Genomic DNA, 15,348 nt, shown 5'->3' with positions numbered 1-15,348 from the left:
CAAAGTCGGCCTTCTATCACTTGAAGAACATTTCCAGGATTAAAGGACTAATGTCTCAGCAAGATCTAGAGAAACTCATCCATGCGTTTATCTTCAGTCACATTGATTATTGCAACAGCGTCTTCACAGGTCTGTCCAACAAATCAATCAAACAGCTGCAGCTGGTCCAGAATGCTGCTGCTCGTGTTCTCACTAAAACCAGGAAGATAGAGCACATAACACCAGTTTTAAAGTCCTACACTGGCTCCCTGTAGCTCAAAGAATAGACTTTAAAATACTGCTGCTAGTTTACAAATCACTGAACGGCTTAGCACCACAATACATTAAAGATCTGCTGTTATTGTATCAACCTTCCAGACCTCTCAGGTTCTGGTTCTGGTCTGCTCTGCATCCCCAGAACCAGAACCAAACGAGGAGAAGCAGCTTTCAGCATCTATGCACCACAAATTTGGAACAAACTTCCAGAAAACTGTAAAACAGCTGAAACACTGACTTCTTTTAAATCTCGACTAAAAACCCACCTGTTTAGAATTGTATTTGAAATGTAATCAATTACAAATTTATTGATGGAACTTGACTTAATGCTGTGTTTTGATTATTGATTCTATATTGCATTGTGTTTCTGTGTTTGTAATGATGTAAAGCACTTTGAAATGCCTTGCTGCTGAAATGTGCTATACAAATAAAATTTGATTGATTGATTGATTTATTGATGTTTCCAGGAGTGGTTAAAATTGGGTAATTATCAGAAAAAGTTTCTTTACTGATTATTTTTCCAAGATTATGTCAAGTATTGGTGTTGCTATCTTTATGAAATTGCATTGTGGAAGCAGAATATCACAAAGAATGCAGTGAGTCTTCACGGTGTAGAAATATGGTTGGGGTTGATACATTTCACACCAAAACACCTTCGTCTCTAACACAGAACCCGTCTCCTTCCTGAGCAGAATGATGGTCCATTGTGTTCCTACCTGAAGAAAACCAAAATTGTGGAGGTTGATGTTTTTCTGTTTCTGATATGTTGGTTGATTTCTTTAGATTTTCACATATCTCATTTCTACAAAACATCTCCTCCATTTACCTGAACTATGAATCAGAAGTGCAGAAACGCATTGCGTTGTCATCAGGCTTTTCTAAATGCTTACCAAATTTAATAAACATGTCTACAAACATTTTTTTAACGTTTTTAATTCAATCCTAAGTGTGCTGAAGTGCATGGAGAAAAGTTTTACCTTTGTCTTAGAGTTTCATTTGTCCAGAGAAATGTTCGGCTTCACTCAACAGTCTGTGAAAGATGAAGAAGAACATGGCAGAGGGCTGTAGCTGAAATCCTGAGAAGATTTACTTTAATCCTATTAAAAGCTCAAAAACATTCAAGACGGTTAGTGTGAAATCAGAGGTTGTGTTGTGTGCTTTTGTGTGTCTTTGCATATGCCACTGTCCCTTATTAGTATGAAAGAGCAGTATTTACATTCAATATCCATTATTACAGATGGAATTTGTGTAACATAGACAAGAATAATCTATTAAACTCTGAAGGAAAACCATTTGGTCCTTCCCCTTATGCATTTTTTGAAGAACATCATGAAACTACAATGTCTCGTTAAATGGGTGACTCTAGGTTTCTTTTTTCTCTTTTTTAGCTTAAGGAAAGTGACAGATTTTAAAAAGTCTTTTGTCAGAATCAGATGGATAAATACCAACTTAAAACGTATTTTAATTAATTAACTAATTAATTAATTTTTTTGTGTGTGTTTTTTTTCTTGGTATTTATCTTGAAGAAAGGTATACATTTGAGTTTACTTCTGTGATTGTGAGCAGATCGGAGTTCGCACTCCGATACACAGGGTGGCAGTAATTCGACCTGGTAGTCGTTTGCCAGCGTCCTTAGAAAGAAGAAGAATTCCATAAGTCCTTCCTTGCTCGGCTAACCTTCTTGTAGGTTACTTCCTCTCTATCAGGGACACAGACAAAATGCAGAGCTGTACACAGCTATACCGTTCTCTCGCCACGGTAAGGATAAGCATGGTTTCTGTTAGAATGTACACCAAGCGGCTGCCGCAGCACTCGGACTTATACAGGAGGCATTTGTTTGGACTAGCGGCCTGAGGGTGGCTAGCTGCTCTGCTAACAGACTTTCTCCGGTAAAGTGGTGTGTACAACTCATATTGCTGGCTTCCACTGGAAAGATTTAATATTCTGGAAGTTTGGTAATGAGTTATTTAATATCGCCATTCTTGCAGACTATGGCTTGTTTTCATGCAAGATTGAAATGTAAAATAACAACAGGCTATTATTTTTGTTTACGAGTCACCCCCACCCCTGCAACTGTGTTGAAATGTACACAGTACCAGCATGAATGCTTACTATGTTATTGTTGCTCACCTCCCATTCAGTACTATTCACATCAATCTGGCATGATAAATGCTAAATGAACTATTAAGACAGACTTAATAGTTATGTACCAATTATCCCTGGTTCTAAAGCATAAACTTTGAGGACAGCCTTCCTCCTCCACCCCCCCCCCCCCCATCAGTAACAGATGCCATGATAAAGATATAATCAGTTTTTGTATACTTTGGCAAATGTTATTAACGTACCCCATTTGTGGTTCGCTATCTTGTCATATGTGAAATACCTGCGACCTAATATTCTGGTCTATTCATCAGTTTATTTGACTAATTAAGCATTTTATGTTTTATTTTATTTTTTTATTTTTTACAATTGTGGTGTAATCATACCTTAAACTTACAAGATGAGACAATGTTTCAACATTTTGGCCATTCTGGTTCTGTCTTCTCTTTACAGCTGTTAGTTCTAAGTTTGCTATGTTGAGTTTTGAATGTTGTCATAATGTCTTTATTGTTGTAATTTAGATAAACTCTGTCAATAAACAGTCATCTTAGAACTAAACAGTTTAACGGTGATAACAGCTGCTGATTGGCAGTGAAGTTTGAGGTTGACTGATGCTAATCACAAGGTGGTGTTATGGAGAAAATACCAAGTAACAGAAATGGACACAGAAACAAAGTTTACAGGAAGTACATGAAAAGAGACTAATTTAAAACCAACACTGTTAGTGCTGAGTATCCTCCTGGTATACATAAATACCTTGATTCCACAGAGACATATTTTGACAGATTCAGTTCTACATACACAGTTACACAGATTCAGTTATACAGTCTGGTTCTTTGGTCTCAACTAGCCATTTATTTTGAAGGACAGTTTAGTTCACCGAGGCTTCAGTGTACATTTTATTTGTTTTATTTACTTATTGTGGATATTTAAAATTTCTTAAGGTTCTAGTGTTAAATGTTCATAAATAAAAATTAAAGTTTATTGGTCCTTGAGGGGGTATATTTGCATCACTATGCCATTACCATTGTATTGCTTGAAAATGGTCTGAAAACAACAGTATTCTCATTTATGGTGTTTTTAACCTTTAGTTTGATTTGCTCAACAGCGAAGTCAACACATACCTTTCAAGCTCCGTGGAGCCACGGCTTTGTTTGTCAGAACATATGCAGATAAAGCAGAAAGTAAGTTCTTTTTGCCATTTTTAGTAAACAAAAGGTCTTTGAGACGCATGATTGTTGGAGATGCACTAAGCAGAGACCTGTGGTCAGGTCCAGCCAGCGGTTTTAGAAAGCTTTCATCTGCTGGTTTTTAGCAAATTCCAAATTTATTTTGGATCTATAATGTGCTTCATTACAAATATTTTTCCTAGCCTTGGGCCATGGGGCATCACTAACTAAGATGCCTCATGATATAATTTTATAGAAGGTATGTGAAGCTTTCTATAAAACTGGATTTTGCTGTCATTCTAATGCAAAGATAATATGATCAAGGAACTGGCTGTTTAATAGATGTTTATCACCTTATTAGACAGTGGTGCAAGCAGAATGAAAGTCTTGGTCAAATAAAAATAAATCTACTTTTGTGTCCAAATTTAAGTGACACAAACCATTTAAAGGCCTAATTAGGCCTGCCTCAATAAATCAATTAATTGCATAATAAATAAAAACAAAATTCAACAATTTCCTGTTGAATGATTTATCATTTTTTTCTCCTTCTCCCAAAAACTGGATGATAAAAGTCTTTAATCTGGGGCTTCGGTCTCAATCAGCTCCTTTTATGAAGGACAATTTAGATTACAGAGACTTCATAATTCATATTGTTTTATTTATTTTGGATATTCAAAATGTCTTCCATTTCCACTGTTAAATGATCATTAGAATTGAAAGTTTATTGATCTTTGAGAATGTGTTCATACATTATTATGCCATTATCATTAAATTACTTGAAAATGGTCTCAAAACATTATTATTGTTTAGTCACAATAACTTCCAGGACAATTTACTGTCCAGAAAAATGTGTTGTCGTGACAAGCCTAGACCCGACAGAGATATCCTATTTTAATGTACTAAGGAAACATGTTCTATATTCTTTCTGTTCTGCTGGGAGTAATTGTTCCTTCGTTTGCTGTGTGCAGTTGATGCAGACGTCACTGTGGTCGGCTCCGGTCCAGGTGGTTACGTCGCAGCCATCAAAGCAGCACAGCTTGGCTTCAAGGTGAGCAGTCTCCTGGACAAGTTAGTGGTTAATCAAATCTCTTATCACCTAGAGTAAGTAAATGTTTTTGTTGAAGATGTGGGTTTTAAGTGAATAAATGCATTTTTTTTTGTTCTAAAAACTTTTTGATTCCTTTGACAGACGGTGTGCGTGGAGAAGAATGCCACATTGGGTGGCACCTGTCTCAATGTGGGCTGCATCCCCTCAAAGGTAACGACAAGTCTCTTCAAGATCGATCACTTCAACTTAAAAATGTCAATATAATTCCCAATATTCTGAATGCAAATATAATATAGAACTGGAAAGAAACAGAAGAAAGGGCTCGTTCATTTTAACTCAAACAAAAATGACATTTTAATCAATGTCATTTTTTTAATGGACAAAAACTTGACTACTATGAAATTAAATAGAAAGTAAATTAGGAAGATGAACCCCTATGATTATGAGAGATTGTCATAATCATGTACCAATAGAAAATTGAAACAAAAATATTGTAGGGAAAATAAAATTGAATCAGATCTAATCTATGTAAAAAAAAAAAAAGTTAATCCTCATGAAGTGAAACTATATTTCACTTCCTGTATTTCAGGAAGTGAAATATAGTTTGTGTCTTGCTTCAGGTTGCAGTTCCATTCCTCCAGTGAAATGAAAAAAGTGTAGATTACATACAGAGCAGAATATTTTGTTCCAACGCGGGCCATCCTGGGACTACAGCAGAGCTGGAGAGACGTTTTTAAAAGGACATGATATGAAACATTTTTACTGTTATCATGGTGATGTGATCATTCTCTGTTTTGTTGCTTACAGAAAACCTCAGAACATTTCTGTAAAATAGTAGTCGAATGAAGCTGAGTACAGCAAACTGACAGACTGTTTATGGAACGCTATTGAATTGGTCATCTGCTCTGGAATGCAAATAAAACAGATGATTGAACATTTTAAGAAAACAAGAATAATTATACAAATCATTTACATCATGGAGAAGAAGCTAAAGTGAAGGAAGACTGTGGATATTTTTGTTTTCATATAGACAACAGACGGGACTGGAGATGCAGCAGTGAAGCTCTATGCAAAAAGAGAAACACCAGGCTGTAGAATCGTTAGGTCCTTCAGTTGTGTGTTTCTTCTTTTTTTTACGTCTATTTGGAAATATTACATCAGAACAGGTTTACAGAAATGGCAAAATTTGACATAACTTATTCAATTTTGAAAAATAAAAATTGCACTTGCTTGAGGTAGTTTTTGACTTTTCCGAATGCTTCCATCTACTGGTGGGTCTATTGGTAGTGTATATATATAATTTCTTCACATTGAGAACAAAGTGGAATTGATTACAAATTTCTTGCTGAGTGCACAAACTAATTGGACTGGCTTGTGTGATTAGATAAATTAAGATGCATTTTGTAATTTTATGCCACATAAATTAGCTAAGCTGTATTAAATCAATAGTTTTTTTTCTAATTCTGTGTTCCTGTTTTTGATTCCTTAGGCTCTGTTAAACAACTCCCACTTGTACAAGATGGCACACGGCAAAGACTTTGAAAGCAGAGGCATTGAAAGTAAGCTGAATGTAAAGAATAGAGATTAAAATAATATGCACTTATGAATCTGAATGTGTCCATGCAGAAGCTAGTTCTAAACAGTAGTCAATGCTTTTTGTTTTAGTTCTTTCATCTTCATTTTGTGGTGCGTTGTTGTGATCGTGTGCTGAAGACAGCATGTCGGAAAGATTAGGAGCTTCTTAAAGAGACAGAGGCCAATTTCAAGGTGTCAAATTGCAAAGTCCAATTTCTTTGAAGTCATTTGTATATACATAATTTTCATAACAACTGAAGGTGACATAGTTAGTTGATTGTGGTATAAAATGGCAATATGTGTCTGGAAAATGCATGATATCACCCCCTTAAAAATGTACTGTTATTCTGATAAATCAGTCTCGGTAGAATTCATTTAAAAAAATTTTGGGTGTGACTGTAACGGTCTCATAAACACAGACGGTTGTTTCTCATCGTCTCTCTGTCAGTCTCTGGAATCTCGTTAAACCTGGAGAAGATGATGGCTCAGAAGAGTGGCGCAGTCAAAGCCCTGACTGGAGGAATTGCACATCTGTTCAAACAGAACAAAGTCAGTCTGACTTCATGTTGCTTTACTTATCATTTTAAAAGCTCAGATATTTTTTTAAAACTTCATTTTTTCTTTACTCTGTTTTTTTTTCTTTACTCTGCTCAGGTAACCCATGTTAACGGTTTTGGTAAAATAACCGGTAAAAATCAGGTGACTGCCACGGCAGCAGACGGCTCCCAGCAGGTTATTAACACTAAGAACATCCTAATCGCTACAGGGTCAGAGGTCACCCCCTTCCCTGGCATCCAGGTACCATCTTAACTCTAATCCACTTTCACTTATTTATAACTGCAAGGAGCTTTTATAGTTTCTCATTCTTAATAAAAGCATTTATTGTGTTTTATTAGATAGATGAGGAGTCCATCGTGTCATCGACTGGAGCTTTGTCCCTAAACAAAGTGCCAGAGGAACTGATTGTCATCGGAGCCGGAGTTATAGGAGTGGAGCTGGTTAGCAATACTTCAGCCTGATGTGCATTCCTTGGCTCAAGTTCAGCTGTTTTCTTATTTTGTTTGTTTTTATCACCAACATGTCTGTCCTGTTGCAGGGCTCGGTGTGGCAGCGTCTGGGTTCCACGGTGACGGCAGTGGAGTTCCTGGGCCACGTGGGCGGCATGGGCATCGACATGGAAATCTCCAAGAACTTCCAGCGCATCCTGCAGAAGCAGGGCCTTAAGTTCAAGCTGAGCACCAAAGTCCTGGGGGCCACCAAGAGGCCCGACGGCAAGATAGACGTGGCGTGAGTTGGCGAGGAGAAGAAGAACATGCTTCGAGAGTCGGACAGTTTGTAAATGTGAGGGTTTGACGTTGCAGAGTGGAGGCGGCGGCTGGCGGGAAGAACGAGACGCTGACATGTGACGTTCTGCTGGTCTGCATCGGCAGAAGGCCATTCACCCAGAACCTGGGTCTGGAGAGCGTCGGCATCGAGTTGGACAACAGAGGTCGCATACCGGTCAACAACCGCTTCCAGACCAAAGTACACGGGTATGACCCTTCTCCTACTGACGCACTGAACCTCACCAGTCCATGCTCTGCAGCTGCCTTTATCCAGGAATCAGAAAATGAGAGCTGGGGTGGACCAGTGTCCAGTCCATGACAGGACCAACACGCACAACCAAGGAAGGAACATTTCACTCACTTATTCATATTAGAGTTTAGAATTAATAGAAAGTATTTTGAGCTTCAAAGATCAGTGGATTGGTCAGCAGTTTCTTTAATTTCAGTCTAAAATAATATTTGAACAGTTCATGAGATTTTACAGATAATCTATATTCTGGTGAACTTCTGGTTCAGACTAACAGCATTTATTTTGCACCAATATAAAAATTTGGGCCAATATTAAAACTGCTTTTATGGCCGATAATTACAGACATTTTATATATTATATATATTTGTGGTGGGACTTGATCAAAATGTTTGAGTTGATTTGAGTGTCTGTAATTAATTAACTGCATTTTAATCAAACTATTGACACAATAAGCAACATTTTCAATTCAAAAGCTCTTATTAGCTAAATTACTGAATGCATAGACATATTAACTCAATGACAAAAATATTTGTTGTTTTTAATCTGTTATTTAGGTTATTCAGCCATCAGAGTGGTGAAAGGTCCTGCTCTAACCATTCAGCGTTCAAGTGTTTCAGGGACTCTTGATCAGTCATTGGATGTTTATAGAAATGTGAACTGTGGGCATTAGCATTAGCATTTGGGACGTCTGTGCTGCTGCTACATGTTTAGCTTTGAGATGCTATTTTAGGCTTGAATAGCTTCACTGACAGGCTAACTCCTTGTAGCACAACTTGAACATAACATTCTTTTACTGCGTCCAGTCAGATAATTTTTTGAAAAACTTAAACTGCAGTGAGTCAAGAGTACTCTGTCACTGTTGGCTTTCTTTTGTATTCAGTGTTGTAAATAAGTCTGCTAAAAGAATGCATGCAGTTATGAAACCCTAAACGGTTATGAATATTTTTGTTTGCCCCTACCAACCCCCACCTGTTTCTCCCATCAGCATTTATGCAATTGGCGACGTGATTGCCGGGCCGATGTTGGCCCACAAGGCTGAGGACGAGGGCATCATCTGCATCGAAGGCATGGCTGGTGGAGCAGTGCACATAGACTACAACTGTGTTCCCTCCGTCATCTACACCCACCCTGAGGTGGCCTGGGTGGGGAAGACAGAAGAGCAGCTTAAACAGGAGGTCAGAATCCCATGATGCTCCAGCTTCACGTTTGGTTCATTTACATTTTCAGCAGAGAAAATGTTCTGAGCCACACAGGAGGTTTTGGGCTAAGCAATCTATACATTTTAAAGAACATAGAGATGATGGATGAGTTAGTAATGAATGAATGTGTTTGGTGTCAGAGATCACAGCAAAGGACACAGCTGGCTAAATAGTTCATCAGACAAAAATGCTAATTAGCACTAGCATGTTTTCAGTTTGTCAAACGATTGATATTCAATTATAAATCTGTCACTTTTTTCCCCAGGGTGTCCCATACAAAGTTGGCAAGTTTCCTTTTGCCGCCAACAGCCGAGCCAAGACTAACGCAGACACCGACGGCATGGTGAAGATTCTGAGTCACAAGGAGACGGATCGGATGCTTGGAGCTCACATCCTGGGAACGGTGAGAGTTGAGAACAGTTCACACTGAGCGGAAACGCTGTAGAAAGGGACAATAAAAAAACCCCCAGAAGTCAGACATTCAAGATCAGTATCACTTTATCGCATCACTGTAATCTGACCTAGGGATGGGCATTTATAATGTCATCATTTAGCTTGATTAATTTCTTATCATAATAATAATTTTGATTTATTGTCACAATAAATTCCAGTTCATGATGTTTAAAAAAAAGAAAAAAAACTCTTTGTGTTGCCGAGATAGTTAAACTATTTTCTCCACCATTTGTTCAAAGAAAGCATCAATACATTAATATATGCAGTATATATGTACAGTACAGACCAAAGATTTGAACACACCTTTTAATTCAATGAGTTTCCTTTATTTTCATGACTATTGACATCGTAGATTCACACTTAAGGCATCAAAACTATGAATAACACATGTGGAAATATGCACTAAACAAAAAAAAAGTAAAACAACTGAAAATACCCCTTATATTCTAGTTTCTTCAAAGTAGCAACCTTTTGCTGTGATTACTGCTTTCCACACACTCTGCATTTTCTTGATGAGCTTCAAGAGGTAGTCACCTGAAATGGTTTTCACTTCATAGGTGTGCCCTGTCAGGTTAATAAGTGGGATTTCTTGCCTTATAAATAGTCATGAAAATAAAGAAAACCCATTGAATTAGAAGGTGTGTCCAAACCTTTGGTCTGTACTGTATATATATATACACTGCCTGGCCAAAAAAAAAGTCGCCACCAAAAAATGGTCACACTCTCTAATATTTTGTTGGACCGCCTTTAGCTTTGATTACAGCCCGCATTCGCTGTGGCATTGTTTCAATAAGCTTCTGCAGTGTCACAAGATTTATTTCCATCCAGTGTTGCATTAATCTTTCACCAAGATCTTGTATTGATGATGGGAGAGTCTGACCACTGCGCAAAGCCTTCTCCAGCACATCCCAAAGATTCTCAATGGGGTTAAGGTCTGGACTCTGTGGTGGCCAATCCATGTGTGAAAAAGATGTCTCATGCTCCCTGAACCACTCTTTCACAATGTGAGCCCCATGAATCCTGGCATTGTCATCTTGGAATATGCCTGTTCTATTTGGGAAGACAAAATCCATTGATGGAATAACCTGGTCATTCAGTATATTCAGGTAGTCAGCTGACCTCATTCTTTGGGCACACAATGTTGCTGAACCTAGACCTGACCAACTGCAGCAACCCCAGATCATAGCACTGCCCCCACAGGCTTGTACAGTAGGCACTAGGCATGATGGGTGCATCACTTCACCTGCCTCTCTTCTTACCCTGATGCCCCCATCACTCTGGAACAGGGTAAATCTGGACTCATCAGACCACATGACCCTCTTCCATTCCTCCAGAGTCCAATCTTTATGCTCCCTAGCAAACTGAAGCCTTTTTTTCTGGTTAGCCTTACTGATTAGAGGTTTTCTTACGGCTGCACAGCTGTTCAATCCCAACCCCTTGAGTTCCCTTCGCATTGTGCGTGTGGAAATGCTTTTGCGTTCACAAATAAACATACTCCTGAGTTCTGCTGTTGTTTTTCTTCGATTTGATTTGACCAAACGTTTAAGTAATCGCCGATCACGATCATTCGGGATTTTTTTCCGACCACATTTCTTCCTGGAAGACGATGGTTCCCCACCATCCTTCCAGTTTTTAATGATGCGTTGGACAGTTCTTAACCCAATTCTAGTAGTTTCTGCAATCTCCTTAGAGGTTTTCTCTGCTTGATGCATGCCAATGATTTGACCCTTCTTAGACAGACTAACGTCTTTTCCACGACCACAGGATGTGTCTTTTGCCATGGTTGTTTAAGAAATGAGGAGTTACTCATTGCATCAGCTGGGGTTAAATAACTTGTTGCCAGCTGAAAGATAATTGCCTATGCAGTACTTATCCAATAGGAGACTTGTACCTATTTGCTTAGTTAAATCCAGGTGGCGACTTTTTTTTTGGCCAGGCAGTGTATATATATTAGGGCTGAAAAGATTCCTCGAATGATTCGAGTACCTCAATTCTTAAAATTCCTCGAGGAAAATTTACCTGCCTCGAAGCTTCGTTGATTTATGTTTTATTATTTAGCGCACCGTGTTCCGGCCGGAAGATTATTTGGTTGCGCGGAGGTCTGACTTCCGCCTCTGAGTTGTTGACGATAGCTAAGTGTTAGTGGCATAATGTTCGATTTTCATGTTCGGCTTGTGGGGATTTTATTGATTGATGATAATGCCCGGGTTTTCATTGTTTTTGGGGGACCAATAAGCATCCTTAGAATGACTAGCGCCATGCCTGGAGTACGGCAGTGAGCTGATAGACGGAACACGGCGGGCGGCTGATTCTTACAGTGTAAGTGCAACTTTGCGGACGAACAGCACAATAAATTTCATATCATCCCGATCTGAACGAACGGGTTGCGGAGCGCATCGTGGTGGCGGTACATGGCTGGTAGATGAGTTTATGAGTGTGACGAACGAAGGTGCTGTAAATATCCCGTACTGCTCCCCCCAGTTCTTGCGTTCGTCCCGTGGTCTACCGGTCGTCTTTCCACCCCCATCTTACGTTTGTTCGTTCGCCTGCCCCCCAGTCCCCAAGCCCCCCACTCTAGGCGACATTTCCCGTATTCTCAAACCCAAAGCGTGACAGGTAGGGGGCAAGGTGAGAGTTCATCTATTAAACTCACTGAAGATGAATACATTAACTAAAAGCTGGATCATAGACATTTTTTATAAGCGTATTTGTGAGCCTGCCTCTTTATTATTAAATTGAATATAATTTCAGATCTTTGTATCTTTTCTTCTGGTTGACTTAGAAAGTGAACTATTATTGTTACAGGTTAGTTTTCTAAACTACAAAAAAGTAACTGTTAGGGATGCTCAAAATTGAAAAATTGGACTGATATTGATATCTGATGGTAACACAGGTATTATGCCAGATTTACCAATATTTTTATAACATTTTTCTATCCGATTATTCCATTAATCATAAGAATAATTGATAGATTACTTGATTACTAAAATATTCGTTTACAACAGCTTTAATATGATTAAATGCAGTTACTAGTTGCAGTTTAATGACACAAATTACACTCCTTTGTGTGACTGATGTCCTAAAGTCTTGTATTACAAAATAGGAATGTTTTCAAGAGCAGTAATTGTTTGTGTGGGACTACAATTGCTGTGGCACAGAGTTGGAGAGGTACAGTTACCTAACAAAGGAGTGATAAATGGTTCTTATTGTTGCTTCTATTGTTATCGCAATAGTACTTCAAAATATCATGATAAAACTGTAACTGTCCTCTCCTGGTCTGATGACATGGTTGTCTTTTGATGCAGGGAGCTGGAGAGATGGTCAATGAAGCTGCTCTGGCCATGGAGTACGGAGCTTCCTGTGAGGACGTCGCTCGGGTCTGCCACGCACATCCAGTACGTTCTCTTCTCCTCGCTCACTTTAGCTCCAGGGCTTGGTTTCATCCCAGTAGCAGGAAACCTGCAGGCATACAGACCAATAAGAATAATGGTTTACACATTCGTTTTAATCTATTTTAAATTTTCAAAATTCATGGAAAATTATTTTGTATCATTTTAAGCCGTAGAGTTTTTTACCCATTGATCCCTCATCGAAGACGTACCTCCTAAGACTGGTTGCTAACGGCATAATGAGGAGCGTTGTCGTGATGACGTGCTGAAAGCGGAGTGTTGGAAAGAGCGTTTTAAAGAGACAGAGGCCTAATTTCAAGGCATCAAATTACAGTCACATTTATTTTAAGTTTTATGTATGCAGCATTTTTACAACAACTGAAGATAACTTATTTGATTTAGCCTTACTTTAAAATGGCACTATGTGGCTGGAAAAATATACAATACCGCCCCTTTAAGGATAGAACAGTTACCAGCTTTAATGTGAAAATTGACAAAATTTCTTATGCCAACTTTCACTGGTTTAAAGTTATTTTTCAAAATGTATTTGATAAGGCGCTAGGAAGTTTGGGTTTGTTCTGTTACCCATTAGAACATCCAACAAGATTCAACAGAAGATGTGAGTATATATAGAGAGAAATATCGTGAGGTAAATATCGATAGTTAATTTGCCTAGCATAATTTGGTGCATTAAGTAAGAAAGTGAAAATGTTTTTTAACGCTAGAGGGTTAGCATAAGAAACTGAGGAAAGCTGGTGAGGCCTAAGTTTTGGCAAAGTGGTGATCCCTGGCTACCACTGGTTAGTGATGCTATGCTATCAGCCTGGCTTCCTTCCAAACTGGTTACTAACTGATTAGAAGCTAAATTTCATCAGACTTGCTACACAAGTTGATATCTGAATAATTCAACAATTCAAAGGTATTTATTACTAAACTAAAACATGTATTCCTTCACTCATGTTCGTTATTCTTGCCCTCTGTAGTGTCTGTAGCTGGGTCTCCATTACAAATATGTGCCAATCTTTGCCTATATTTTGCTAATGTTGAAAAAACACAATTTTACAATTGAAGTGTTTCCATTAGATGAGAAATGAAATTAAAGTCACAGATGCATAAGCTTGAGTTGGAGCAACAAGCCTACTTATGAGGCGTTTGGGGAAATTGTAGTCGGCGATTTTACAGAAGAGTTATGGATTCAACAGGTTGGAATGAAACAACTTTTTCTGAACTGGGTGATGCTGTGAGGAAAAAAAACAAAATCCATCGTCCTTCAACAGCATCCCGTTTTTTTTGGCGTTTTCTCCAGTAGTAACATCCTGCTGTTGACCACATGACTTGTGCGATGTGACAAAAGTGTTTTGCTATGGCTGAAAAACCACCTCATCCTAACCCAGTTTTCTTTTTCAAAATTGGTGTGTTTCCATTAAGCAAATATATTTTTGTAATTTCAATGTGCACATTTTTATAGTTAATGGAAATGTACAGTAGCTGTAGTTGTTGTAAGGTCACCATTTTTACCTCCTGCTCATCGTTCTGCCTGTTCTGCCCTCGTCCTGCAGACGGTGTCGGAGGCTTTCAGAGAAGCCAACCTGGCGGCGTCCTTCGGAAAAGCCATCAACTTTTGAGGTTGCGGTGGCCATGGCGCTGTTGCTGGAGAAACGGGACGCGTACTGCTGCATCGAGACTTTCACTGACTAAAGCCACCTGTGATCCTGTGTCCATCACGACGGAATAATTACAATTAGTTTCATGTTATTTAAGTGTTTCAAAAAGAATATTAAAATGGGTTTTACGGTGAACAAAAGCTGACTTGTGTGAGACTGCTTTGTTTTCAGCACGTACTTTAAAGTTGCCATGGGGATATTTTCTTCACCCATTTGTGGAACAGAGAGATAAATGGTTTTCTGAGACAACTGTGTTGTCTTCTAACTGAAGGAAAGGATGCTTGGCGGGTTTTTTTTCTTTCTTTTAATTGTGTGAAAGGTTTAGTCGGGAGCTGAAGTTAGGATTATTGTAAAAGTCTTTCTGCTCTGTTTGCACCCATTCTCTACATGTAAACAGCACATTTTTTAATAAATGTTGACTTCTCTGCAACTCTGCTATTGATTTCCTCCTTTTAGGTCATTATCGACTCCTTTTAAAAGGTGAACTATTGAAGAGGCCTTTCCTGATTCAGTTAGTCGACTGTGATTGCTCCATTTATTCAAGCAAATAAATCCAGTTCCATAACTATTTATGTGGTGGTGTCTTCATTCAGGTCTGTAAAAGTTTGAAATTTACAGGATCCACTTTCTTCCAGCAGCATCTCAACAGATTGCACTATACAGGAAAAGGTTGTTTTTGTTCCTCCTGCTCGCATCGTGATATATGGATGTTTTCTGATCCAGGGTAACTAACTACGGTGTGTAGTGTTGGTCCCCAACTATTGATCTTGAAACATGGCTCTTTTAGCGCTGACACAGAGAAAGAACAGTTTGTATTTTATTAGCCGATGCTAAATGATTTTAATAAAAATCTTTTATTAAAAGATGATAAAAGATGATCTTTTCTTTCATTCATATATTTGAATGAATTTGGGTTGAATG

General features: G+C 38.5%; 1 protein-coding gene across 1 annotated transcript; it reads left to right on the top strand.

Annotated features, from left to right (window-relative positions):
* Window positions 1-1,867: 1,867 nt before the first annotated feature.
* On the top strand, window positions 1,868-14,995 carry dld (deltaD). The gene is made up of 14 exons (XM_032547807.1): window positions 1,868-2,013; window positions 3,464-3,539; window positions 4,493-4,572; window positions 4,714-4,782; window positions 6,062-6,131; window positions 6,596-6,696; window positions 6,802-6,945; window positions 7,044-7,145; window positions 7,244-7,434; window positions 7,509-7,679; window positions 8,708-8,897; window positions 9,187-9,324; window positions 12,680-12,769; window positions 14,323-14,995. Exons 1-14 carry the CDS (start codon window positions 1,975-1,977, stop codon window positions 14,386-14,388), a joined length of 1,527 nt encoding a protein of 508 aa, XP_032403698.1. The 5' UTR covers window positions 1,868-1,974; the 3' UTR covers window positions 14,389-14,995.
* Window positions 14,996-15,348: the final 353 nt, after the last annotated feature.

The sequence above is a fragment of the Xiphophorus hellerii genome, chromosome 2 (assembly GCF_003331165.1).
Source record: "Xiphophorus hellerii strain 12219 chromosome 2, Xiphophorus_hellerii-4.1, whole genome shotgun sequence".
In the NCBI taxonomy this organism is placed as follows: Eukaryota; Metazoa; Chordata; class Actinopteri; order Cyprinodontiformes; family Poeciliidae; genus Xiphophorus; species Xiphophorus hellerii.
This window is presented reverse-complemented; position numbering and strand designations above follow the sequence as displayed.

Bases quoted from the DNA above. Each gene is read 5' to 3' on its own strand.
- dld (XM_032547807.1), top strand. From the start codon at position 1,975: ATGCAGAGCTGTACACAGCTATACCGTTCTCTCGCCACG. The intron at 7,435-7,508 runs GTGAGTTGGCGA...TTGACGTTGCAG, and splicing joins GACGGCAAGATAGACGTGGC to AGTGGAGGCGGCGGCTGGCG. The intron at 8,898-9,186 runs GTCAGAATCCCA...TTTTTTCCCCAG, and splicing joins AAGAGCAGCTTAAACAGGAG to GGTGTCCCATACAAAGTTGG.